Genomic DNA, 27,948 nt, shown 5'->3' with positions numbered 1-27,948 from the left:
CCAAGGGACTCGACTGCGCCACACCAGCCCCAAGGCCCATGTGATTAACTCTGTGCTTCAGTAAATATGCAAACTACTTTATGTCATGAACTTTGGAGTCATTGTGGAACAGTCAACACGTGGAATGCAGCATGTGCAAAGGCTTAGGATCTCTTACAGTTAAGGCAATGAATATTCAAAGCAAAATAAAAAAAAATTGCCAGGTTACATATCTGTGCCAAAAAGCAACAAAGCCACCTATATTAATAACCTTACAAATATTTCTACCCTGGCTGAATAATTCCCCCTTGGAAATCTATGATCACAAATACAGATGACTCATACACCAAGGTGTTTATTATTATATTGCTTATAATAAAGAAAAACTGGAATCAACCCGAATGCCCAACATATAGGGGGAGTGGTCGTAAGTCATATATGATGAAATATTTTGCTATTAAAATTATAAAGTATTCTAATAACATAGGGAAATAATGATTACATAATGGCTGAAATGAAAAAAAAACCCAACAGGATATAAACATAGAGAATATTACCTATGTACAAGTTGCATGAAAGGAACTTTTTTTTTTTTTTTTAACGTTTATTTATTTTTGAGAGACAGAGACAGAGCACAAGCGGGGAGAGGCAGAGAGAGAGGGAGACACAGAATATGCAGCAGGCTTCAGGCTCGGACATGGGGCTCAAACTCAGGAACGGCGAGACCATGACCTGAACAGAAATCCGACACTTAAGCAACTGAGCCATGTAGGCGCCCCTGAAAATAACTTAAAAAACCACATTAAGGAGAGCCTGGGTGGCTCAGTCGGTTGAGCCTCCGACTTCTGCTCAGGTCACGATCTCATGGTTCATGGGTTCGAGCCCTGCGTCAGGCTCTGTGCTGACAGCTCGGAACCTGGAGCCTGCTTCGGATTCTGTGTCTCCCTCTCTCTCTGCCCCTAACCCACTCACATTCTGTCTCTGTCTCTCTCAAAAATAAATAAACATTAAAGAAAAGAATAATAATAAAAAATAAAAAAAACACATTAAAGTGGTAATTTTTGTTGATGAAATGTTTTCTGTTCCCTTTTAATTTTTACATATTGTCCAAATTGTGTGCAGTGAGCATGTATTACTTTTATAATGAACAACAAAGACTAACAGGCTGTAAATGGATACAATGTATTACTTTTCCTGAATGTAAAAGTTTCAAAATGGAAGCTAAAGAAGAAAAGGAAGCCCAGAATCAATGTTTTTCAGCTGTAGTCCTTGCATCTGTGATCTGTCCATCAAGCTTAGTTAGTTATAAGCTTCTTAAATGGACATTTTCTCAATTATCCTCATAAACCCGATAATACCTCATTCATAACAGGCACTCGATAAATATTAATTAATGAACAAAGTCAGGGCAAGTTACAGCAGCTGTTTACTATAATGGAAAAGTGATTTCAACAGTCAAACACGTATTTTCCTTGCACGGAGGTATGTCTGCACAGGATAAGAAGGCTTGGCTGTGGGGGTTGTAGTCTGGCAAGCAACGGGAACAGAGTTTTGCCGCGTGGAACAGCAGGAACATGAGCGTGGCAGAAGGCACAGCACCCTGTGACCAGCGGTTCTCAAACACGTTTTCTGCCCCCACACGGGACACTCAGTGTTTGGATGAGGGACCCGTGTTCCAACCGGTGTCCCCGGGCCGTGCCCAACCCTGGGGGCGCAGGGCAGCCTTATGTGGGCACTCTCCACCTCCCGAAACGGGAATGAACAGCAATAACGATACGGTGGGGATAACCCGGACATAGCTCTAATGGCTTTCTAAAAATACGTTTTCCCGACTCAAATTAAACTTGTTAAGTTTTAGCTGTTAGTAAGAACAAGTTAACCTGTGACACATCTCGCAGTGCGGAGAGCCGCCCGGGCCGGGAGCCACCCGAGCAACAGCAACAGTGACAGGGGCACATTCCAGGCTCAGCATCACCCGCTGAGGGAGGTCCTATCACACCCACCCCCACTCCCCCTGCGCAGAAACAGAGAGGAGGCTGAACAGGACTGGCAGGTGGCAGGACTGGAAGTCACACCCATGGTACAGGAGCAGCTCCAGAGGCGAGGAAAGCGGGGCGGGGGCGGGGGGGGGTGTGTGTGTGGGAGGGACAATCCTGAGAGTCAGACTCCCCCACACGGTCCCCGTGCCATCCCCCCTGCACAGCTGAGGAAACTGAGGCGGGGGGGGGGGTGGAGAGGGGGGGGGATGTTAAATGATCCACCCGAGGCCACACAGCTGGGAAGCAGCAGAGGCCAGATTTGAAAGTCAGAGTCTGGCCTTCCGGCCATCGTACTGTGTAGCCTCTGTATTGCCCTAAAGCCTTTTTTTTTAAAGTTGTTTTTTTTTTAATGTTTACTTATTTATTTTGAGAGAGAGAGAGCATGGTGCACATGAGTGGGAGAGGGGCAGAGAAAGAGAGAGAGAGAGAGAGAGAGAGAGAATGAATCCCAAGTAGGCTCCAAGCTGTCAGTACAGAACCCGATGCAGGGCTCGAACCCGTGAGCCATGAGATCATGACCTGAGCAAAACTCAAGAGTCAGATGCTCAGCTGACTGAGCCACCCAGGCAGCCCTGCCCTAAAGCTTGAATTTGTAAACAAACCTCATGTTGGCACGTTTAGTCCTCACCGAGCTTTTCATTGGTTTCATCCGACAGATGGATTCTCAGAAGTTCTCATCTCTTGCAACTTTTCTGGCATGGAAACTTTAAATTACCGGTATATAAGTGCCTTCTAAAGGGGCTATTTGGAGCCCCCGTGCTATGCTTGACCCTCCCGGCCGTGAATAACCGGGAGCATGTGAGAGGCAGAATGAACGTGGCGCTGCTCCAGACTCCGTGTTCGAGTGCCTGTGGATGCAGATGTTTGTAATACGGTGTGTGGTTCCCAGCCCCGTGCACGGTTTCAGAGACCTCAGTTCCCAACGGCTAGAGATTCATGAGTTGTCTACTTTCCTCTTTTTTTTACTTCCTGAGTCCACTATTCAATACGTAGCGTTAGGTTAAAAGGAAGGGAAAAGTATTGCCCAAATCTGTATTAAAAATACAGCTACTATATTCTTGGTCACAGTTCCTATTTTGGGGCAGATGCGCATTCCGAAGCTATTAAACAAGCCCCTTTCTGTGTGTCTCACTATTTCCTCAAGCAGAAGAGGCGAACATGCTTTTGGGAGTCAGAAGTCAAAGGTAAACCAGTGAGCAAATCCAACACAGAGATAGTTAAAACAACAACAACAACAAAAAAATCATGGTTGCAAAATGCATGTAGTTTGAGGTATGGACTCCTAAGCAGAATTTAGGGACCAGGTCAGAAAAGTGCCATTCTCCAAAAAAGAAACTAAGACATAACGTAAAATAGATATTGGTCGTCAGTGAAAATCTTTCCTGGGAATAAAACACGCTAAAATAACGTGTGAATGTCTCCTAACTCTCATGCAGAAGGTCACTGCCCTATCTTGTCATATCTGCTGGTATTGGGATAAAAGGGTATTGTTTCATGGCTGGTAGAGAGCATCTGTACCCAAGAGCAGCACTGGCTAAGGTTTATGACCCTGGGAACAAAATTCCCTCTCACTTTTAACTTTGGGGCCGATGACTGTGCCACAGAAGCCACGGGGCTGTGACGAACGAGCATACATAAGCAGAGGTTGGTGAGTGGCTTGGGAAGGAATCACTTATCTCTACATCTTAGCTCACTCCAGCTCCCAAATCCCTTGGTGTCTCCTCCGTGCCCCCCGTCATCTACAGGTAAACATGACTGTCCCTATTTTCCATGTGAACAAGCAGGCTGAGAGAGGTTGAGGACGTGCCCAGGGTCACAGCCCAGCACGCAGGCCCCTCCCGCCACCGGAGCCTTCTCCTGGGGAGCACCCAGTGGAGGCAGAGGCCGGCGGGCGGCCCATTCACGCCTCATGTCGCTGCCAAAGCTCCAGGGGGCAAAAGAACCGATGAGGGACCCTCAGGAACTACGAGGCGCTGGGGGCTGAAGGCAGACACAGACAGACTGTCTAAAGAAGGACAGGCGGTACAAGGGGCAGCTTCGAGGCTTCTGTGGACACCCCCTCATCTGTGACTCAAGACCTCACCCTACGTGGACCGCTCACGGCCGAGGCCAGGCAGCCTGCCTGGGGGGAGGAGCAGTGGCCCCGTGCAGGCCACCAACCCTCAGGACACAAAGCTGGTTTCCTGCACCTCATACAGAACGTGTTCTATTTCCGCCCCCGTAGCAGGTACTTAAGAAATACGTGCTGAACTTATTTACCATTTATCGGCCTGTCAGTTAACGAGAAGTGAAAAGGAAGAGTAGTGAACGCCTCTCTTGGAGGGGAGAGGGGACAGGAGAACACAAAGCCGTCCCGGGTGGGTCTATTTGTTTATTTTGAGGGAGAGAGAGGGGAGGGGCAGTGAGAGAGGGAGAAGGAGAGAGAACCCCAAGCAGGCTCCATGCTGTCAGCACAGAACCCGACCCGGGGATCGAACCCACAAACCACGAGATCACAACCTGAGCCGAAATCAAGAGTGGGACGCTTACGGGACTGGACCACCAGGCGCCCCCGCAAGCATCCTCTTGTGAAACGCGTGTGCCTCTGAGACTCAGGGGAGGCTGAGTTTGTTTTGGTATGCAATTTAATCAGAATGCTTTTCTTACAATCCAAGTAAGCACTTTAGCCAGGACACAGAAATCTGACTGGCTGCTGAAGGGAAGGAGGGCGGGAGGATGGTTCTGAAGCTGGGCTGGGAAGGGGAGGGGAAGAGGAAGCCTGGGCTGGGCTGGGCTGGGCTGGGCTGGGCTGGGCTGGGCTGAGACTGGGGCCCAGAGCTCAGGGTGAGGACACTCCCACCACCCCGGCAGCCACCAGCCATAGGGCTGTGTGGCCAAGAAACTGGATTCTGAATGTTATCTCATCTTCATTAATTTAAAGGTAAAGAGCCACCTCCGGCGAGTGACCACCATACCTGGAGAGCGTGGGCCCTGGGGGTGTGGGGAGAGGAAGTAAGAAGAGGTCTGAACAAAAAGAGTAGAAAGCGGTAAGGACAAACTTCCTCCTTCAAAAGTGTCCCTAAGCACTACTTGTGTCAATGACCGAAGGGAGCTTTGGACACCAGTTTCCAAAGCCCTTCTGCTTTCATTCTGCATTCATCGAATCCTTGTACCAACTCTTATCAAGTGACTGTCATTACCATCACAGGGTTCAGGGAATTGTATGATGTGCCTAGGGGGACTCGGGGACGGTGGTCTGCAGCCCCTCCAGAGCTTTCAAGGTGGCATCGAGGAACCTCAGCTCTTCCCTTCGGAACGAAGGATTACGAGATGTTCACCTACCTGTCCCGCCCTCCACTATCTGCGTGGAGACTCAGAGAGCATCAATCCGTCTTGTTTCACCACCTAGCTTCTCACCTGCTTGGAGTTCAGCTCCGGAGGCTGGGAGAGTCCCTCGTGCCACGGGGTGGGCAGGCAGAGCTCAGTGCTCCATGCAAACCCGCTTCTGCCCCCCTGGGTCCTCTCAGGCCCTCACAGCCTTCAGTGTGGACAAGAGCCAGCAGAGCTGAGAGCTGAGTCTGGCTGTAGGAAGTGAAGGTGTTTCAGATGCTACATGCTGACGCCTATACCCTACTTATGATATTACTCTGAAATTCCAAGAAGCGGCTCTCGAGGTCTGGAATTCAAATATGTGGACAGGACTGGATTTTCTACATGAGGACACAGGAGGATTCAAAAGCTGCTACAAGACTGGTAAAGGGAGCAAAGCAAAGGTTTCAAATAACTCCCTGTCTGCCTGTCCAAACGAATACCAAGTTACTGAAACACTGTCCACATTTTCCTTTGGATACATTTTACAGATTCAGAAAACCAGCCATAGGAAGTTGAGGCAACCATTTTTTTTTTATATTTAATACAAGCTTATACATAAGTATAAATCATCTCAGGCCAACAGCTCTTCACATGGGATCAAGATACATGCAAATATGACTGTTTAATATGATTGAAATCTTCCCTAATGGAAGTGTTTTAAGAAAGTGAACCTGGGGAGGGGCGCCTGGGTGGCGCAGTCGGTTAAGCGTCCGACTTCAGCCAGGTCACGATCTCACGGTCCGTGAGTTCGAGCCCCGCATCAGGCTCTGGGCTGATGGCTCAGAGCCTGGAGCCTGTTTCAGATTCTGTGTCTCCCTCTCTCTCTGCCCCTCCCCCGTTCATGCTCTGTCTCTCTCTGTCCCAAAAATAAATAAACGTTGAAAAAGAAAGTGAACCTGGGGCACCTAGGTGGCTCAGTCGGTTGAGCGTCCGACTTCAGCTCAGGTCATGATCTCACGGTTCGGGGGTTCGAGCCCTGCAATGGGCTCTGTGCTGACAGCTCAGAGCCTGGAGCCTGCCTCGGATTCTGTGTCTCCCTCTCTCTCTGCCCCTCACCCACTCACGCTCTGTCCCTCTTGCTCTCTCTCAAAAGTAAATGAACATTAAAAAACAGAAAAGCAAAAACTCCTAGAAAAATGAGATGAGCCCCCAGACAACAATAGCCCCAAAGGGTTTTGTGAAGATTAAATTATCTAGGCAGAGTTTAATGAAGTGTATGGTCCACAGCATATCCTCAATAAATGCTGGCTATTATCAACAGTATTTTTGGACTAAGATTACTACTAATGTTTTCCATTTGTTGGAATTTGATAATAGTATCTTTTGCCAGTCATTTTTTTAAAGAATCTTATAAAAATTAGAAAAGAAAGCCATAAAAATGGAACTAGGAGCCAGAGTGTTTAAGTTCTGGTCTTCTCCCACACTTACTGTGCACATTCTGGGCCTCATTATACGCTCTCACATGGGCAGCAGGCCTCAAGAAAATCACCAGCGCGGACCTGGCCTTCCACATCTTTCCTGCCACGCGGCACGGCTTTCTCCCTTTGGCTACCAGATTGTTCCCTAAATTAGCTAGAACTTACAGACCCTCAGTTATCAACAAGATGACGCAATTTTGTTAAAATGTAGTGATCAGGAACGTAAAAAGCGCCATGAGTTTTCAGTGATACAATTTGAAAGGACGAGGCAGGTTGCATGGAGGCTGAGAGAGGCTGTAACTACGCCCGGATAGCCAGCCCTCTCTCTGCAGCTGCCTGACAATCGGGCCACACACCAGCAGGTGCCTTAGCTGTGAGGCAGGCTAGGCTGGCTCAAGGCTGAAGAATGGCTGGCTCTCCCCTAACCCGGAGACACATCCCGAGCCTTCAGAGATGCCACCTCCTTCTCTCTGCCCTCAGTGTACAGACGCCAGGCCCCGCCTGGAGCTGTAACTCTAGCCAGCCCCCCACCCCCTGACTGATGGCCCACCCCTCGCTGAGGATCACAGAAGGCAGCCTGAGAAGCTAGGTTTGCTTTACTCATCTGATAAGTTTCTGTCCTCTGCAAAAGGGCCCAATGGGTTAAAGGAAAAGAATGTGCTTTTAGATCTTCCATTAGGACAGAAAATTGGTCTGTCACCAATATTAAAATAGTACTGTGGTTACCAAACTAATGTAGTGAAGGTCAAGTAAAATAATGGATGTGAAAACATTTGGTAAACTCCAAAGTGATCTATAAACATAAAAGGGAGAGGACTGTGTCTACATAAATAATTATAAGCAACTTAACTTGAATCAAAATCTGTGCTTCTGTACCGCATTTATGGATTGGGAGACTCGTTATTATTGAGACGTCACTTCCCCCCTCCCCCCAACCTGATATACAGATCACATGCAATCCCGTCTAAAATCCCAGCAGGCTTTCTTTGTAGAAATCGACACACTGACTCTGCAGTTGTGTGGATAAAAGAACTACAATAAACCACACAACATTAAAAAAAAAAAAAAAAAAAAAAAAAAAGACCACCCTTGTAGGAGTCTCACTACCTGATTCCAAGCCTGCCTGTAAAGGTAAGGCTTTCAATCCAGACAATGTGTGGTATGGGGGTGCCTGGGTGGCTCAGTCGGTTAAGCGTCCGACTTTGGCTCAGGTCATGATCTCACGGTTTGGGAGTTCGAGCCCCGCGTCGGGCTCTGTGCTGACGGCTTAGAGCCTGGAGCCTCCTCGGATTCTGTGTCTCCCCCTCTCTCTGGCCCTCCCCCACTCATGCTCAGTCTCTCTCTCAAAAATAAAAACATTAAAAAAAAACAAAAAGTGTGGTATGAGGATCCCACTCATATACAGAATCTTAAAAAGGGGAATGAGGGGATAAGATGGGTAAAGGAGCTCACGGGGTATAAATTTCTAGTTGTAAAATAAAGTCATGAAGACATAAAGTACAGCATGGTGACTACAGTTAATAAAACTGTATTGCCTATTTGAAGGTTGCCAAAGAGAGTAAATCTTAATTTCTCATCATAAAAAAATTTTTTTTTTCTGTTTGGTGACAGAAATTAACTAGTCTTATTGTAGTGATCATTTTACAACACGTACAAATATCAAATCACTACATTCTACTCCTAAAACTAATATAACATTACATGTCAATTATACCTCAATTTTTTAAGAACATGTGGTATTAGGGGGCCTGGCTGGCTCAGTCAGTAGAGCATGCAACTCTTGATCGTGGGGCTGTGGGTTCAAGCCCCACACTGGGCGTAGAGATTACTTAAAAATAAAATCTTTAAAATATTAATTTTTTTAAAAAGTATGGCATTAGCAAAATGAGAAATATGAAGATGAATGGAACAGAAGATAGAGTCTAGAAACAGAGACCCACGCATATATGGTCCATTGATTTTCAACAAAGATGCCAAGGCAATTTGATAGGGAAAGAAAAGTCTTCTCACAAATGATGCCGGCACAATTCAACATCCACGGGCAAAGAGAGTGGTCTTCAACCCGTACTTTGCACTACGTTAAAAAAAAAAAAAAAAAAAAATTAACTTGAAATATCTAGGTGTACAACCCAAAACCATAAAACTTCCAGAAGCACACACAGGAAAAACATCTTTGTGACCTTGAGTTAAGCAAATAATTCTTAGATAAGACATGAAAGGCATAAGTCATAAAACAACAGAACTGATAAACTGGACTTCATCAAAATTAAAAACTTCTGGGGTGCCTAGGGGGCTCAGTCGGTTAAGCGTCCAACTTCGGCTCAGGTCATGATCTCACAGCTCGCGGGTTTGACCCCCGTGTCGGGCTCTGTGCTAACGGCTCAGAGCCTGGAACCTGCTTTGGATTCTGTGTCTCCCTCTCTCTGCCCCTCCCCTGCTCGCGCTCTGTCTCTCTCTCAGTCTCTCTCTCAAAAATAAATAAACATTAAAAAAAAAAACCTTCTGCTTTTCAAGACTTTGTTGGGAAAAGAAGACAAGCCACAGACAGGGAGAAAATAGCTGCAAATGCGTATCTCCCAAGGAAATGGCATCCAAACATGAAGAACTCTCACAACTCAGTAATAGGGAAATGAGCAACTCAAGTTAAAAATTAGGCAAAAGTCTGGGGCGTCTGCGTGGCTCAGTTGATTGAGCATCTGGCTTCAGCTCAGGTCGTGATCTCATGGTTGGCGAGTTCAAGCCCAGTGGCGGGCTCTGTGCTGTCAGCCCAGGGAGCCTTCTTCAGATCCTGTGTCCCCTCCTCTGTCTGCCCCTCCCCGGCTTGCACTCTCACTGTCTCTCTCTCAAAAATAAATAAACATTAACAGATAATAATAATACGATAGCACAACACATGCACTAGAACGACAAAAATCTTTTAAACCGAACTTCCATCACCTCCCACCCATTAGGACGACCGCTATTAAACAAACAAACAAAAACAGAAAATGACAAGCTTTGGCGAGGATGCGGACAAACTGGACCCTCACATACTGCTGGCCAGAACGCAAAATGGTGCGGACGCGGTGGAAAATGGTATGGCTGTTACTCAAGATATTTAAAATCCAATTACCATCTGATCCAGCAAGGTCACGTCTGAGGACACACCCGGAAGAACTGAAATCGGGGCCTCTAAGAGACGTTTTCACACCAATGTTCACAGTGGCGTTATTCACAGTAGCCAAGAGGTAGAAGCGACCCGAATGTCGGTGACGGGCGAGTGGATAAACAAAATGTGTCTATACACACGATGGAATGCTACCGTGCCTTGAATAAAACGGAAGTCTTGTCACGTGCTACCATATGGATGAGCTTGAGGACACCTGCTGAGTGAAATAAGCCAGTCGGGAGAAGACAAGTACCGTAGGACTCCACTGACACGAAGCGCCCGGAGCACTCAAATTCAGAGGCTGAAGGGAGAGTGGTGGTTACGGGGGCCCTGGGGAGGAGGGAGTGGGGAGTGGTTGTTTAATGGGGACAGAGCTTCAGTTGTGTAACATGAAAACGTTCTGGAGATTGGCTGCACAACCATGTGAATATACTTGACACTGTGTATATGACACTGTACTCGAACTGGACACTTAAAAATGGTTAAGATGGTAAATTTGATGTTGTGTTTTTCCCACAATCAAAAAACAAACCCCTGAAATATTGGAGTACAAAGTGCTGGAAAGCAGGGCAGAACCACTGGGGCCCTCTCTTGTACCTCCTGGTGGGAATGTGAAACGGCACAGGCACGTTGTAAGACGGTTCGGCAGCTTCTTATAAGGTTGAAGCTGCACGTGCCATGTCACCCAGCAGTTCCACTCCTAGGTATTTAAACAAAAACTATACGTGAATACCTTTATTCACAAGTGCCAAAGTGTGGAAATAATCCAAACGCCCGTTAACTGATGAGAGGATCAAGGAACCCTAGCGCCCCCATATAATGGAATAGAAAGCAATAAAAAGGAATAAACTCCAGATAAACGCAATGCAGGGAGTTAATTATGTTCCCCTGAAAAGATATGCTCAAGCCCGAATCCCCAGTACCTGTGAATGTGATCTTATTTGGAAACAGAATCTTCGCAGATAAAATCAGACTACGATGGGATCATACTGGATTAGAGTGGGCCCTTGATCCAGGGACTGGTGTCTTTTTTTTTTTTTTTTTTAAGTTTATTTATTTTAGAGACAGAGAGAGACAGAGCATGAATGGGGGAGGGTCAGAGAGAGAGGGAGACACAGAATTGGAAGCAGGCTCCAGGCTCTGAGCCATCAGCCTAGAGCCCGATGCGGGGCTCGAACTCACGGACCGCGAGATCGTGACCTGAGCTGAAGTCGGACACTTAACCGACTGAGCCACCCAGGCGCCCCGGGACTGGTGTCTTTAAAAGAGAAGGGGGAGGGAGCTTTGGACACAGAGACACCTACAAACAGGAAGGTCAGAGGGAGGGAGGCAGAGGCTGGAGTGAGCAGCTGCAAGCCAAGGGACACCAAGGAACCAACAGAAGCTAGGACGAGGCAAGGCAGGATTCTCCCCTGGAGCCTTCCGAGAGCAGGGCCCAACCGACACCCTGATCTCAGACTTCCAGCCTCAGAGACTAGACTTCTGCTGTCGTAAGCCCCCCAGCTCATGGCAGCTCTAGAAAACTCATTCATGCAACAATGTGGATGCTTCCCAAATGCGATCTGCTCAGTGAAAGAAGAGCTTGTAAAATTACACACTTTTGATTCCCTTCATAGGACACGCTGGGACAGGCTAAACGACAGAGCAGTGGTTTCCAGGGGCTGGAGGTGGGGGGTGGAGCCAGATTACAAAGGGACATGAAGGAACTTCTGGGGGATGATGGAACTCTTCTGTATCTTGACTACGGTGGTGATTATACAACACAGACCTGTATGCCTGAGCCAGGCCAATCGTATTGTAGGCAAATTACACCTCAAAAAAACTTACTTAAAAAAAAATCTGGGGGCGCCTGGTTGGCACGTGACTCTTGATCATGATCTTGATCTTGATCATGAGTTCAAGCCCCACACTGGGTGTGGAACCTACTTAAAACAAACCTGTGTTCTTTTGAAATCTGTATTCCTAGGATTCCTTTTTCTTCTCAATTTGTCAGGAATCCTGGGAAGAAGGCTCGTACTGGGCTAACCGGGGATGATACGGGCATCAAAGTAACTAATAGTTACAGACTAACCCACTGAATTAAAGAAGAAGCCACAAAACTGGATATTCAGAAATAAATAAAAAGATGTAAGGAAGCCTGATAAGGAGCAGGACACGGTATCTCCTCACAAAGCGTCTGTTCATTACAAAGGGAACGAGTAACTTTAACGCGAAGAGGCATGGGACAAACTCCACTCCTACCATCAGTGGTAGGACGAAAGAAGATCACCCACTCAAGGGGACACAGTAACAGCGTCATTCCGTGCCACTCCTGCCAAAGACACATAATCTGACTTGGATCACAAAGAAACATCAGACAAACCCCAAATGAGGGACATTCTACAAAATTCCTGGCTAATGGTCTTCAAAAGTGGCCAGATCACAAAAGTCAAAAAAAAAAAAAAAGTACATATTTTTAATGTCAAAGATAAAAGACTGACTGAAAAACCGTTCTAGACTGAAGGAGACTGAGGACAATAACTGAACACATGTGATTCTGAACTGGATCCTTCTGCTAGGAAGGGCCGTAATAGGCCATGCAGTGAAACCACATGTGAACGGGGTCTATGGATCAGGCGGTAATAACATTCCACTGCTGATTTTCTGATTTTGATGGCTCTGTTTGAGTTATGAGTGACGACGTCCTTGCTTACAGGAAAATACACAGTGAAATACTCTGGGCTGATAGAGCATCAGGTTCACAACTTAGTCTCTCAAGGGGTAAAAAAAGAAAATGAAAAAGTGCGGGCGCCTGGGTGGCTCAGTGGGTTGAATCTCAGACTTCAGCTCAGGCCATGATCTCACGGTTCATGAGTTCGAGCTCCGCATCGGGCTCTGTGCGGACAGCTCGGGGCCTGGAACCTGCTTCGGATTCTGTGTCTCCCTCTCCGTCCCTCCCCCGCTTGCGCACACACTCGCTCTCTCTCTCTCTCTATATATATATATGTATCTCAAAAATAAAATAAAAACATGAAAAAAATTTTTTTTTGTTATTTGTACTGAACTTCCAATTTTTCTGTAAATTTGTGATTGTTTCAAAGCAATGAAAGTATCCAAAGAAAGAATCCTGAGAGGGTCAAGGGCTGTTAGTTCATCCCATTCATTCCCCTTTGCGACAGGGCAGGGGCAGGATGGGAAGTTCTATATTCCTCTGAAGTTGACTACAAAGTACCACAAAATCAGGATCTCAAACACAGCAAACCTCAACAAAGACGATTTCAGAAGCCAGAAATCCAGCATAAAGCAGAGATCTACTTTATCTGGATACCAAATGATCCAGTAAGCCCATGTAGAAGAGCATGTGATCTATAGAGGCAGATCCCCAAATACAGGCAACACTACAGTGAGATTCATATCAATATGGTAAAGACAAGACTCCAGTGTAATAAGGCACAAATATGGTCATATTGTACTTTTTCTAATAACCATTATATTTAAGAACTCCTATTAGCACTCCCATTTGATCATATGGAAGTCTCCATTTTTAAGAATACTTGTGCCTTATGGGACATCATCAAACAAGTGAGCCCGGCTTTTACAACAAAGAAAGAAGAGGGGCGCCTGGGTGGCGCAGTCGGTTAAGCGTCCGACTTCAGCCAGGTCACGGTCTCGCGGTCCGTGAGTTCGAGCCCCGCGTCAGGCTCTGGGCTGATGGCTCAGAGCCCGGAGCCTGTTTCCGATTCTGTGTCTCCCTCTCTCTCTGCCCCTCCCCCGTTCATGCTCTGTCTCTCTCTGTCCCAAAAATAAAAATAAAAAAACGTTGAAAAAAAAAAAGAAAGAAGACAGCACTTCGAAAATGGGAGTCACTCAAATAGATCAACGTATGCCCTGTCTTAAAGTTTATATCCCAATTTGAATACCCAATCTTACATTGTCTAATTGGAACGACAGGCTTCTGGTTTCTGAGGGACTAGGGTACCTAAGTAATTCTCACTTGGATCTTAACAACAGCATCCCACACCGCTGTCTGAAGTATCAATTCCACGTTGTTCTGTACAAGACTCTCCACTTGATATGAGTGATTGAAGCACCCTATGACCTCGCACTAATCTAAGTGCAAAAGACACCACGTATCTGTGCCTTAGATCCGTACCGTCCAAGACGGCCGAAAACCACCACACGAAAGCAGTGAACTGTGGCGAGTCTGAACGGAGACGGGCTGTAAGCATACGGCACCCACCAGATTTCAAAGACTGATTTAAAAAAGAACGTGAGGTATCTCCTTTGTGTTTGTTGTGCTGCTTCTATGTTGACATTTCTGACATGTCATTCTTAGTTAAATAACTAAGTCATTTAAACAATATTGAAATTAATGACACCTGTTTCTTTTTCTTTAATGTGGCTCCTAGAAAGGTTTGAATTACGCACGTGGCTCACAGCACGTCTCTACCGGACAGGGCAGCCGTAGACCGCTGGCCTGTGAGATAACACTATCTCCTGCTGCAGGAACTAGGAAAAAGAATGGTCGACTTCCCAGAAGAACACTGAACTGCATCCTTCAAGATCTCATCTTTGTAAGGACAACCTCTTTCTTTTTTTTTTTTTTTTTAACACTCGCTTCAGCCTGAAGAAAGGAAGTATCTGGAGGTACCTGGAACTCTGGCACGCTGCTCCGCAGCTGGCTCACGTTTGGTAAGGATCCTCCGTGGTACTGCGTAAGGCGGAGCTGCTGAAGCTTCTGAAATTGGACCTGGAAACAAAGAGATTTCGAGACGGGTGAGACAGGACAGCAAAGATCCGAGAGGAGCATCGATGTGCGGTGTTTTGCAGTAAAATGGTTCAAGAGTGAAAGTCTTGGTTTCGATTCCTCTTCTACCTTTTCCTACCTGAAACCTTCAGGTTTCCAGTGCTTTCGGATTCTTTTTAAATAGTATTCCACTGAATTCCACTAAAAAAATTCTTTTTTTTTTAATGTTTATTTATTTTTGAGAGACAGCAAGCCAGAGAGGGGCGCACACACACACACACACACAGAGAGAGAGAGAGAGGGGGGGGGGGGGATCTGTGCCAACAGCAGAAGAGCTCAATGCGGAGCTCGAACCCACAAACTGTGAGATCATGACCTGAGCTGAAGTTGGACGCTTAACCGACTGAACCACCCAGGTACCCCACTTTCCGGGTTTTGATTAGCCTATTTTGGGGGAAGACTTTACCCACGTTCCAAATGTCCCATGCACCATGATAGTGAGGCCTTTGCAAGGCCTTTGAGTACGTGTGTAGGTGTGCAGGCACAATCTTTAACAGCAATAAAAGAATTTCTTAAAGGAAATCTAAGCCACACTCGGTGACTCTAACACATTAGCTGTTTTCCCTTCTACGTGCTCTTGTCTCCATCTACATGTATAATAGCTGCACAATGGTAATCATAGCCACAACAATCTTTCATGCCTACATCTTAACTTTTTCCTGTGATATTTAAAAAAAATTTTTTTTAACATTTATTTATTTTTGAGAGACAGAGCATGAGCAGGGGAGGGGCAGAGAGACAGGGAGACGCAGAATCTGAAGCAGGCTCCAGGCTCTGAGGTGTTTTGTTAGCACAGAGCCCGACGCAGGGCTCGAACTCACGAACCGTGAGACCATGACCTGAGCCGAAGTCGGACGCTCAACCGACTGAGCCACCCAGGCGCCCCTTTTCTGTGATATTAATCTTTTTGAACGGCCATATAGAATTTCTTCTTCTGCATCATTTCTTTAGAACACATGCCAAAGAGTGAGTACTAAGTCTCTGGGTATGGGCCTTCAGCTGGCTCTCAATACATAACGCCACAATGATTTCCCAAGAGGTGTACCCATGTATATGTAAGGAAACAGTTTATCACAAACAAAACTCACTAACACTGAAGATCGTCATTAACTGGGGCAAAGATGAAGGCAAATTCGACAGCTATCAAATGGCACCCCACTGTTCTCACTTCTTTCTGCGAGCTCTTCCTTGCTTCATATCCAAAGGCAGTGAACTGGTTACAGTTCTTGGAAACCCCAAGGTGGTCCCATTTGGTCTTTAAGGTTCTGTTTCTAAAATAATAAACGACCTTTGTGGTTGTAGAGTGCTCGGCACGTAGAATTCACATAGGGAAGAAACAGTAGGTGGGAACCCCCAAGCAGGTTCTTTACCCTTTCATTATTAGGCCCTTTGATAATAATGAAAACTGCCAGATAAGAGCCCCTGCGATGAGCCAGATGCTGTCCTCAGGTGCTCTGCTCCTTTCATCCCTAACCCTCCCCACAACCACCAAGCTCATATTATCCTGCCCTTACAGACCTGGAGACCCAGACTTAGGAAAGTTCACCATTTGCCTGAGGGCACACAGCTAGAAGAGGCCAAGCTATAGCTATTTCAAAACCCACATTTTTTTTTTAATTTTTTTAATGTTTATTTATTATTGAGAGACAGAGAGACACAGAGCGTGAGCAGGGGAAGGGTAGAGAGAGGGGGAGACACAGAACCCGAAGCAGGCTCCAGGCTCTGAGCTGTCAGCACAGAGCCCGGCGCGGGGCTCGAACTCACAAACTGCGAGATCATGACCTGAGCCGAAGTCGGTCACTCAACCGACTGAGCCACCCAGGCGCCCCAAAACCCACATTTTTCTAGGTGCTATGGTCCCTTCCATTGTTCATTTCTCTCGATGATCACACTATTTACAAGCTCAGAGAAGAGTGAAGTTTGATGGATCAAAAGCACCGCTGGGGGGTCGCCGGGATGGCTCAGTCAGGTAAGAGTCTGGTTCTTGATTTTGACTCAGGTCACGATCCCGCGATTTCATGAGTTCGAGCCCCGTGTCAGGCTCTGAGCTGACAGCGTGGAGCCTACTTGGGATTCTCTGTCTCCGCCCCTCCCCTGCTCGCTCACTCTCTTCTCTCTCTGAAAATAAATAAGATTTAAAAAAAAAAAAAAAAAACATCACTGGCCCTATGAAGCTCTCTGATTTTGTTTGGTTTTCATATTTATTATAAAAAATTTCAAATATATACAAAATAGAGATGGGTACAATGAAACCCCATCTATCCAGCTTCCACGATTATCTTATGTCCAGTCTTGATTTATCTTTGCCAGCTTCACTACCCGTGCCGCCCCTCCCGGAAAGAAATCCAGACGTCGTATCGTTCCATATTTCAATATGCATCCCCAAAAGATAAAAGCCTGTATCTGGCTGGAAGTTTTAAAGGCATACAAAACCCCTTGGTGGCCTTAACTTCCTTAAACCCACAGTATCTGCTTTCTCAAACATACCGCACTGGGAAGCAGTTGTAATCTTTTCATCAAAACCCAGATCTGAGAGCCAAATAGGAGGAGGAGGAAGGACATAGTGAGCCTTTTCCATCCATCAGCTGAGTTACAAGAATAAAGTCTCTGCTTTTGATCTTAACGTTCTCGAAACCCTTACCAGAAGCACGTGACTCTCTATCCTTGATATTCTCTAGACAAAACTCTTGGACCCCTTGATCTAAAGCCTTTGATTCCTTCCTCCATCAATCCATCCACTTATTCGCTCACACAAAAACTTTTCACTGTGTGTGTCACCATACCAGGCACTGTCCTACTAAGATGAACACATGCCAAAGTTCTTGCCTCCAGAGAGTTCTCACAAAGGTTTCACTCTTACGCGAAAGCCTTAGCACTGCAGCAGGCTAAGTTCTGAATCTCGCTGGAGACGTGCCTTCCACTGAGCGGAAGGCCCTCTCACAGCCTCCCATGGGTGGGCTCCATCCCCAAGTGCCTATTCTAGGGTCTTCAGAGGCTGTTGCGCCACAGTAAAAAGAGTACCGGGTTTGGAGTTGAAAGACCTGTGTGACCCGAAGCCCCCACTTGGCTGGGTAAATTATTCTGCTGTCTACTTCACAGAGACAATGTGAGGATTGAGAGAGAGAAGAGACGTGACAGGGGGATAGAAAACGTAAAGCCGCGGACAACCTCTCCAAGTATTATCGTTGTTGCCATTCTCAACTACCTCCTAAACCCTCGAGTAACTTGGCTATTTTCCTCTTTTGAAATATAGAGTCAGCGACCTAGAAAGAACCTTCGAGACGGTCTTCAACACCATAATGCTTACTGATAACGAAAGTGAGCACCGAAGAATGAGTAGCCTAAGGCAGAGGTCACAGACTGGCAGGCCAGAGGCCACGTTTAGCCTAGCGAGTTCTGGCTGACCCACAGGATCCTGACCCACTCGATGCTTTACACTTTCATTTTCCCGTCGGAAGACTGTACAAAAATCTGGATTCCCAACTTCTCTTGATTGGAAGATCGAACAACGCTGAGTGTACGTTCTTGCGTGGCCACAATGCATGCGGCTTAGAAGCGGCTGCTCCCCCCGCACAGGGCTTGGGTTATCCTGTTTGCCCAAGACCTCATGGCACCCTACCATTCCTCGACTGTGGCCCGAGATCGGCTCCCACTTACCTCATTCCTGGCTCCTCCACTCCTTTTCCCTACATGCCTCACCCTGTAACTTAAGTCAGCGACCCTTAGCCGACAGTCACACACTTGGGTGGACCGCCCTTCAAGGTCTACCTGAAATGAGATCCAAGTCTCCCAACAATCGATCCCAAACACAAGCCCAGCAGGCCTTTTTACAGAAACTGACGACAGAATCCTAAAACTTATGGATGTGCAAATGACCAGCCTACGGTAGCCAAAGCGATTTAAAAAAAATTTTTTTAATGTTTATTTGTTTCTGAGACAGAGGGAGACAGAGCATGAGCAGGGGAGGGGCGCAAAGCAGGCTCTAGGCTCTGAGCTGTCAGCACAGAGCCCGACGCGGGGCTCGAACTCATGAAACGCGAGATCATGACTCGGGGCGAAGCCGGACGCTCAACCGACGGAGCCACCCAGGCGCCCCAAAGCAATTTTTCGAGAGAGCAAAGTAGGGGCGCCTGGGTGGCTCTGTCGGTTGAGCGTCCTATTTCAACGCTCAGGTCACGATGTCACGGTTCGTGGGTTTGAGCCCCATGTCGGGCTCCGCGCTGATGGCTCAGAGCCCGGGTCCTGCTTTGGATTCTGTGTGTGTGCACGTGTCTCTCTGCCCCTCCTTCACTCACGCTCTGTCTCTCTCTCTCTCAAAAATAAATGAACATTAAAAAAAAGAACAAAGTTGGAAGACTGAAGTTACCTCACTTCAAGACTTACTACAAAGCCGCAGTCACCCAGGCGGAGTGCTACTAACAAGAAGAGAGATGTGCGGGTCAACAACACAGAAGAGGGAGTCCGAGCACAGACCCACACGGTATCTGGCCAGTTGAATTTTTTTTTTTTCCCAGTTGATTTTTGACAAAAGGATCGTGGCAATTCAATGGGGAAAGTGTTCTCGACACAGGCTGCCAGTGCAATTAGATCTCCGGATGGGGGACGAAAGCAGTCGAGGGCACGCTCAGCGGAGCAGCCACATCCAAACCCCAGCCCTGCCACTAACCAGCCGTGCAACCTCACCTCTCGAGCCTGCTTGCTCATCTGTAAAATAAAGGATATTCTGGATACGCACCCCATAGGGTCTTTGTGAAAACCATCTGAGATAACGAATGCAAAGGAGTCAGCACAGTCAGTACCTGGCAAACAGACAGCGCTCAATATTTAGCCTCAATCCAGTATGTCTAGTCTTTACTCCGCCTTAGAGGCCTCACTGCTTACAGAACACGTCCAATATTTGTTTGCTTTCAACACAAAGATGATTCTCCCCCAACATTCAAACTAAACGAGCGCTCCAGGCTGATGGGCTGTGTTTACCCTGCGGTGTGTCAAAACTACAAGTTGTCCTTCAAAGTCAACCTTCTGGAACAAGTCTGCAGTCCTCTTTCCTTCCGTTTGGTCCTCAGTGCCTCCCAGCCTCCTTTCCAACCAGCACCCCGTGAATGCAGGGCCTCTCGCCAAGATGACCAGCGACCACCACTTGACTGGACCAAACGACGCGTCCCTCATCATGTCAGACCGAGGCAGCAGCACCGGGCTCAGCTGGTTGACACTCTCGCTTTTCCCCCTCCGGCTGCTCTTCTGTCTTCTTTGCTGGCTCCCCTCCCCCACCTTCCCTTTAAGCTCCTTGGGCTTCTCTGGGCCTGTCCACGTCTCCCTCCACAGCAGGCCTCACAACCCCAAACGCCTGCAGGTGCCAAGCGCGGAAGAGAGGTGAAGCGGCAGGGGTCACTGCGAGGGGCACCGCAGGGAGCAGTGCGGACGGTGGCAAACTGAGGAGCACGTACGTCACATGCCCCTTCTGCCGGGGGAAGCCACTGCGGGCAGGGCTCCAGGCAGAAACGTAGGGGGAGTGTCGTTAGATGATTTCATTTTTCAAAAGAAGCCAGCATCCTGACTTTGATGTCAAATCCCAATATTCACTGTTGCTCCTGATTATTATTTTTTTTAAAAAACACACTTGGGGGCACCCGGGTGGCTTGGTTGGCTAAGCATCCGACTTTGGCTCAGGTCACGATCTCACGGTTCCTGAGTTCGAGCCCCACATTGGGCTCAGCACTGACCGTGGGGCACAGCCTGCTTGGGATTCTCTCTCTCTCCCTTGCTCTCTGCCCCTCCCCCATTTGTGCACGCACTCTCTCCCTCTCAAAATAAATAAATAAACTTAAAAAAAAAAAAAAAAAGATGGGGCGCCTGGGTGGCTCAGTCGGTTAAGCGTCCGACTTCAGCTCAGGTCATGATCTCACGGTCCGTGGGTTCGAGCCCCGCGTCGGGCTCTGTGCTGACAGCTCGGAGCCTGGGGCCCGTTTCAGATTCTGTGTCTCCCTCTCTCTCTTCCCCTCTCCTGTTCATGCTCTGTCTCTCTCTGTCTCAAAAAAAAAAAAAAAAAAGACACATTTGGGCACACGTACACCTTTCTACCCTTGCAAGGGTCAAATTAGAGTTTAGTTCACCGATTTGCAAGACGTGTTCTTGAAATTCTTCCCAGGCGGCTGAATCTACTCCTAAAACTACACACCAAAGGTCCCCATACTTCTGTCACTGGTCCAGACTTCCCCCCCTTATTCGGAGATCCTCATGTGGCTTCAGGACCATGTAAAGAACCGCCTGCGGGGCCATCTCTACTTACGTGCTTCATAGGCACCTCACGCTCACCATCTCCTGACAGTGAAGCATCTGCTCCCACCAGTGCTGCCCCCCTTTCTAGAAGATACCCGGAAATGGCTCAAGTCTGAAAGCTGTGGATCGTCCATTTGCCAAATCTGGTCATTTCTAGCTCCTATAAAGTATCGATCTGTTCACCTCTCTGCCTTCCTCTTGCCCCCCCCCCCCCCCCCCCCAGTGTCAAGGCCATCATTCATCTCCTGGACTATCATGACCTCCAAATGCTTTCTCTGCCACCTTCTCCTCTGTTCTATCCACGATCCTGGAGCTAGAGGCATCGCAAATCGCCCCTACGTCAACCCCTTCCTTGACTCGCCATTGTCCTTAGGATCAAGTCCCAGGTCCTGTCTCTACGATCTGATCCCTGTGAATGCCTCAGCTCAGATCACCATCTTTGTCCCCTGGCTGGGCCTCTGTTCCCTACACCTGAAACATTCTCTCTCCCTCAACACACAAGCACATACCCTCAAATGGCTACCCCAACCCCACCAATCCTTTAGGCCACTAGAAGAGGTGAGGACTCCCCACCATCCATTCCCAGAGCTACGCCTGCTTCCCTTTCTGCAATAGTCATCAAAACGTGTCCTGACTTGTCACAGGAATATCTTCTCCATTAAACCCTAAAATCCATGAGGAGACTGTGTTTTGCTTGCTGGCTGTGATATGCCCTGTGTGCATCCTAATCTCTGGCACACACCAGGGATACGATAAGCATCTGATGAACAAATTAATAAGACCTTTGAAGCAAGGCGCCAAGTCCTGGCCTCCACCCCCCACCCCATCAACCACGGCGGGTACTCCAGTACTGACAAATGAATGAAAAAAGGAACGGTCTCTTTCCAGGCGTACCGGGATCCACTTGTGAATCCTTCCTACCGTCCCAAGGACCGCCACTAAAGCAACCCTCCCACAGCATTCTCTTCTCCAAATATTCCCACTGCTTCCTAGTAAGGCCGAGCCCCTACAGCTAGAGTGAAAAATTCTCCATAATCTAGTCTATCCCACCAACTAGGCAAATAAGACTTAACTCCAACTCTGAAGGACTGGCTCTGATTGTGCAGAGAATGCCTTGAAGAGCAGCCCAGGCTCAGGGAGGAAAGAGTACCCACATCGATTATCCATCCTGCCACGGGCTGATGGAAAAATGGGAAACGCCATGTCATGGGAAAGTCAGTACATCTGTCATCCAGTGACCGATAATGAGCTAGACGGATTCTTCTCCATCTGGGATCTTTGGACCCTTGAAGGTTTATAGACATATACTTCGGGAATCTAAGAGTTCCCTATGAGAAGTGCTCAGTTTTGTGAATTTCATTATGAAAATAATCCTTAAAGTTTTTAAATAAGCAAATATCCCCCAGCAAATCCAGTGTTATCATTTGCCTTTGTGTTGTAAACACATTGGTTGGACCTGGGACGGCTGGCTGGCTCAGTCTGTACAGGAGGCAACTCTTGATCTCAGGGTTGTGAGTTCAAGCCCCAGGTTGGCATAGAGATTACTCATAAAATTTTTTTTTAACATATACAAAAAAAAAAAAAAACACGGTGAACCCAAATAGTATTACTTTATCTGAAAACTGATAGCAGAGAAAGAACACAGGAAGAACTAACATGAACATGATGTACTGTCCCAGGTAAAGGGAAAAGTGACATCATAATTTTGTAGTGATCACAACAGAGGAAAGCAGTGGGTGAACTGAGTTATCCCGTGGAGCACACCTGACCAGCCTCGTTTAACCCAAGAAAATCTGAATTATCAGGGGTTAGCATCATATTCATACCGAGAGCTTCAACTGAGTTTGGCAGATTAGCATTTATCGTATCAAATTAATGATGTTAATTCGAATTTATTGCTTTTTTAACGCTGAGTGAATTTGTTCTGTGCACATCTTTTAGTTATGATTGAACCACAACTATAATCAAAGGACTTTATGTACAAGTTTATGTTTGAATTATTTTTAAGTAACATAACCAAACTCATTTAAATGAACATGGAGGGTCTGTGAAAAAAAATGTGCCTTAAAAAGTCTATACAGGGATGCCTTGGTGGCTCGGTTGGTTGACTATCCGACTCCTGGTTTCAGCTCAGGTCATGATCTCACAGTCTGGTCTGGGATGACAGCAAGGAGCCTGCTTGGGATATTCTCTCTGCTTGGGATATTCTCTCTCTCTCTCTCTCTCTCTGTCTCTGCCTCTCCCCTGCTCGTGCACGCACATTCTCTCTCAAAATAAATACATAAACTTGTAAATATGTAGATAAATACATAAATACGGAATATGTAAATAAATACATTTTTAAAAAAAGAATCTATACATTACTCATGGCTTCATCTATCAGGAACCCTTTATTTTTTTAATTTTTTTTAACGTAATCTTTACACCCAATGTGAGGCCGGAACTAACAACCTTGAGTTCAAGAGTTGCAGGGTCCAACTGAGCCAGCCAGGCACCCCATCAGGAGTGCTTTAAAGAGGATTCATGAACTGGGTGAGAGACTGGACCAACTCCAGCTCCACAGACATGCAGAGGGCATGTATCTGTGCGCACACTTTATGTATCTAAACAACACATAACACACACATCCCAGCAGTAAACCTTTCACCCAACCATTCTCTACGGGCTCTGAGCTCATGATGCTCACTCCTGAGTCTAACCAAGGTCACACGTGTATACGCCTGTGGAAACCAGGCAGATAATAAACGAGGGCAGCTGGCCAGGGCAGGAGAAAAAAAATTATTGAAACCCTCGGCCTTCTTTCTCTCTTTGTATATTTTTCTTAGCATAAAAATGTAAGTATAAGAGGGGCGCCTGGGTGGCTCGGTCGGTTAAGCATCCGACTTCGGCTCAGGTCATGATCTCACGGCCCATGGGTTCGAGGCCCGCGTCGGGCTCTGTGCTGACAGCTCAGAGCCTGGAGCCTGTTTCAGATTCTGTGCCTCCCTCTCTCTCTGCTCCTCCCCTGTTCATGCTCTGTCTCTCTGTCTCAAAAATAAATAAACGTTAAAAAAAAAAATGTAAGTATAAGAAATATTTCATTTCCCTTTTGCCTCACTAAAAGAAAACACCATCAAAAATATGGTAAGTGGCAAATGACACCCAGCTTTGGTGTGGGAGCTCATGACAGGGTGTGGTGTGAACCTGACCAACTCGAGAATTTGTGCCCCAGTTGAGGGGCAACCACCACCCAGCTCCAGCCGATAGATGTCATATGGGGATTCAGGATAACTGCTACCAGATCTCCTAATTTTAAATTGACATAGACACAGACAGACACAGAGGGGCACCTGAGTGGCTCGGTTGGTTAAGCGTCCAATTTCAGCTCAGGTCGTGATCTCACGGTCCATGAGTTCGAGCCCCATGAGCTCGAGCCCCGTGTTGGGCTCTGTGCTGACAGCTCAGAGCCTGAAGCCTGGTTCAGATTCTGTGTCTCCCTCTCTCTCTGCCCCTCCCCTACTCAAGCTCTGTCTCTCTCACTCTCAAAAATGAATAAATGTTAAAAAAAATTTTTTTTAAGAAATAGAAATATACACAGAAATGGAAAGAAGAAAAAGAGGGGAGAGACTGGGGAGGGAGGGAAGAAGGAAGGAAGGAAGGAAGGAAGGAAGGAAGGAAGGAAGAAAGGAAGGAAGGGAAAGAGAAAGGAAGAAAAAGAAAAAGAGAGAGAAAGGAAGGAAGAGAAAGAAAGGAAAAAACAGAGGAAGAAAAAAGAAAGACAAAGGAAGGAAAGAAAAAGAAAGGAAGAGATAAAAAAAAGAGAAAGGAAGAGAAAAAAGAAAAAGAGTGAAAGAGAGAAAGAAAAAAAAAAGGAAGGAAGAGAAAGAAAAAGAGAGAGAAAGGAAGAAAAAGAAAAGAAAGATTGATTTGATATGAAAATGTCCCAATTAAAAACTTCTGGCAACAGATTCAAGAAGTTTTCCCAAACACCGTACTGGCCAAAAAAACAACGTGTCTGCAGCTGAAGTGAGCGGGGGACCCGCAGCGCAGCCGCTCTGCCCCCAGCTCGGCGTCCAGCCCGCCCCGCGTCTGCAGATCCTCCGCGGTGCTCGCGATGGTCCTTCAAGGTCAGCATTCGGGGGCCTCAAGGCCTGGCCGGCTCCCGCGGACCCTCCTCCCCGCGGCCCTGCGCGGACACTCCTCTTGGCTCTCCATCCTCCACTGCCTCACTCCGCAGTTTCCCAACCTCCGGGTGTTTGTCCCGGCTCGCGCCTTACTCATTCCTCCTGGACCCTCCTCCGTCACCAGCGACGCCGTGCACCTTGCCAGTCCTCCTAACACATCCGGGCCGAGCGCAGTACAGCGGACCGAGAAGGCACCTCCGCGGAGCGGAGAGGGAAGCCTCCCTCGCACGCGATGCGCCCCCCCCCCCCCCCCGCCTCCCCGAGGCCCACCCCCGCGGCTCCCCCACCCCTCCCCGGGCCCCGCGGCCCTCCCCGCCCCGCCGGCCACAGGCGCTGGCTGGCGGGGGATGTGCGGAGCCCCGCGAAGCCGCGCCGCCCGCCTCCGAGCCGTTGGTGATTTCCTCCCGGGGCTCCGTTCGCCCTCCCCCTCAGGCCGCCCTAGCGCCGCCGCCCTCCCGCCTCCGCGGGGCCGCGCCAGGGGCCGGCGGGCGGGGGAAGCGCCGAGGCCGCGGCCGCGCCGGCCCCGCTCCCCCGCGCGGCCCCGCCGCCCCCGCCCGCGCCCCCGGGGCCCCGGGGCCCTCACCCGCGACAGGGTGAGGTCGGTCATGAGCTGCTCGAAGGCCCGCGTCTCCTCGGCCTGCCGCTGCGTGTGCAGCGCGATCTTCTCACTGAACTTCCGCGGGTTGGCGCTGCCGGAGCCCGGCGAGGCGGCCATGGCGCGGGCCCGGGGCCCGGCGGGAGGGGGAGACGGCGGGCGCGGGGCCTGCGCCTCGGCCCGCGCGTCCGTCCGCAGGCCGCCCGAGCCGCCGCCCGAAGGCCCGTCCTCCGGCGCGACCCGGCAGAGGAGCCGCCGCGGCCCCACAGCCAGCGAGCGGCCGGGAGCGCGCCGAGGTCCGCCCCCGCGCGGCCGGCCCCGCCCTCGCCGCGGCCCGCCCGCCGCCCCGCCGCCCCGCCGCCCGAGGGCTGCAGCCGGCGCTCCCGGCCGGGCCCGGGCCCGCGGCGCGCGGCGCCCCGGAGCGAACCCCGTCTGCAAAGCACACCCGCGCCGACGCGTGCGAGCAGCGGCGTGACTGGCGGGCTGCAGCGCGGGGGGTGGGGGGGAGGGGGGCATCCTGGCCTCGGGGATTACGATTTGGGAACCGGCTTCCAGCACCCTTTGCCCCCCCCCCCCACCCCGGTTCGGCCGCTTGGCCTCCCTCCTGCCCGCCGCCGCCCCCCCCGCCCCCCGAGGGGGGGGGGTGGGGAGAGACGACTGGGCGCCCGAAGCCCGAGCGTTCCCTCCAGCGGCTCCGGCGCCGCGGGGCCTACGCCCGCCCTCGGTGGGCTCCGCTCGCGGTCCCCCCGGGCGCGCGCAGGGACAGCCACCAACTCCGCACCTCAGTTTGTAAAACCACCTGGCGACGTGCGCACCCTGGTGCCGCCGTCCCCGCCCGCGTGCAAACTCCGCGCCCCTCTTCCAGGTTCCCTCCGAGTCTCCCCGCCCCCAGCCAGGTGCCGGCCTCCCCGCTGTCCCCGCTCTTCTGCCGTCCAGCAGCTGCTCTCCCGCGACGTCGCCCTGCAGAATATGGGCAGCGCTGAGCGGGGCTGTGTTTTGTAAATTAGGCAACACTGGAGACACGCGGACGAGTACAGAAAATAGTATTGACGACACCCACGCCCCCCACTCGAGATTAAACCTAAAACACGCTGCTCCACTTGCTTGGTATTTATTAAAGAAAGATAAATTTAGACCTAACTAAAGCCCCACCCTTATTCTTTCTCTTTCCTCCCTAGTCGCTGTTGTGCGTATCGTTCTACTCATGTTTTTATAGTTTTATTACGTATGATACATGAATCTGCCAACTGCACGGAGTACCAACTTCTGTTTTTTAATTTTACAAAAATGACATCATGCTGAATAGTCTTTTGCAACCTTTGTCGTTTCCTATTATGTTTTTGAGATTCGTTTATGATTTGACTGCTGTGTAGTAGTATTTCATTGTTTTTCACGTGTCTCAGAGCATATAGCTGGATTGCTTAGAATTTTTAGGATGAGACTATATCTCTGCTAGAGTTTAGCTTGTTTTGTTATGATTGGCTTAATTTTAATTATAACTGAATTCTTCTGTTTTATTTTGTGGTATTTACCATACTTTTTCTTATTACTTTCTGCTTTCCTGTTAATGTTGTCTGGGTTCAGTTTCAGAGAACAGAATTCATTCTGGAAACTTTAAGTACAAAAGGATTTACTCTAGGGTATAAAATGGCTTAAGGATTTCTCTGGAGGGTGAGGATTCTAGGTTGGACATTCAGGAGTGACTTTGGGAGCCACTTTGAGACTTTGAGAGCAGAACCAGGCCACCAGAAGAGCCACTGCCCCTTCTGAAATCTGGAAGCTACTTACTGAATTGGAAAGCTGTCCGTACAGCTGCCAGCTTCTGAACCTGTACAGCTATTGTGATGATAAGACTCCGCTGCAGAGAAATCAGACACCTCCCCGGCTGTCCTCACAAACAGAAACAGCACACACCCAGACCCTGCTTCACTTTCGCCTTACAAACCAAATCAGAGAGAAAATCTGATCGGAAGAGCCAAAATGGCATCCAGAATCCCAGCTTTCGAAATACAGCAAGGCACAGTTGGACGTCGGAATGGATATTGAACTAATTCCACAATGTTCATCCACCGATTCACCAAGGCAGTTGTCCACCATAGCTCCCTTTTATTGCCCTGAATGACTGGTTTTTATTTCCATATTTCTCCTATCTGATTTGGAAGATATCCTATTCCATTTCTATCCTTATTA

General features: G+C 48.5%; 1 protein-coding gene across 2 annotated transcripts in view; it reads right to left on the bottom strand.

The window, feature by feature from the left end:
• CRTC3 (CREB regulated transcription coactivator 3) overlaps positions 1-26,097 on the bottom strand; it is a 106,383-nt gene extending 80,286 nt beyond the window's left edge. For both annotated transcript variants that reach the window (XR_013556453.2, XM_078449047.2), the window contains exons 1-2: positions 25,747-26,097; positions 14,566-14,664 (exon numbers count right to left, since the gene is read on the bottom strand). Coding sequence is in view for 1 of the 2 variants with exons in the window: in XM_078449047.2 (XP_078305173.1) it covers positions 14,566-14,664; positions 25,747-25,878 (231 nt within the window). In the remaining variant the exon portion in view is untranslated. The remainder of the gene's footprint in view (positions 1-14,565; positions 14,665-25,746) is intronic.
• Positions 26,098-27,948: the final 1,851 nt, after the last annotated feature.

This window comes from Panthera onca, chromosome B3, assembly GCF_046562875.1.
Source record: "Panthera onca isolate mPanOnc1 chromosome B3, mPanOnc1 haplotype 2, whole genome shotgun sequence".
NCBI classification, from domain to species: domain Eukaryota; kingdom Metazoa; phylum Chordata; class Mammalia; order Carnivora; family Felidae; genus Panthera; species Panthera onca.
Note: the sequence above shows the minus strand (reverse complement) of the source record. Positions and strands in the feature narration are given on the sequence as shown.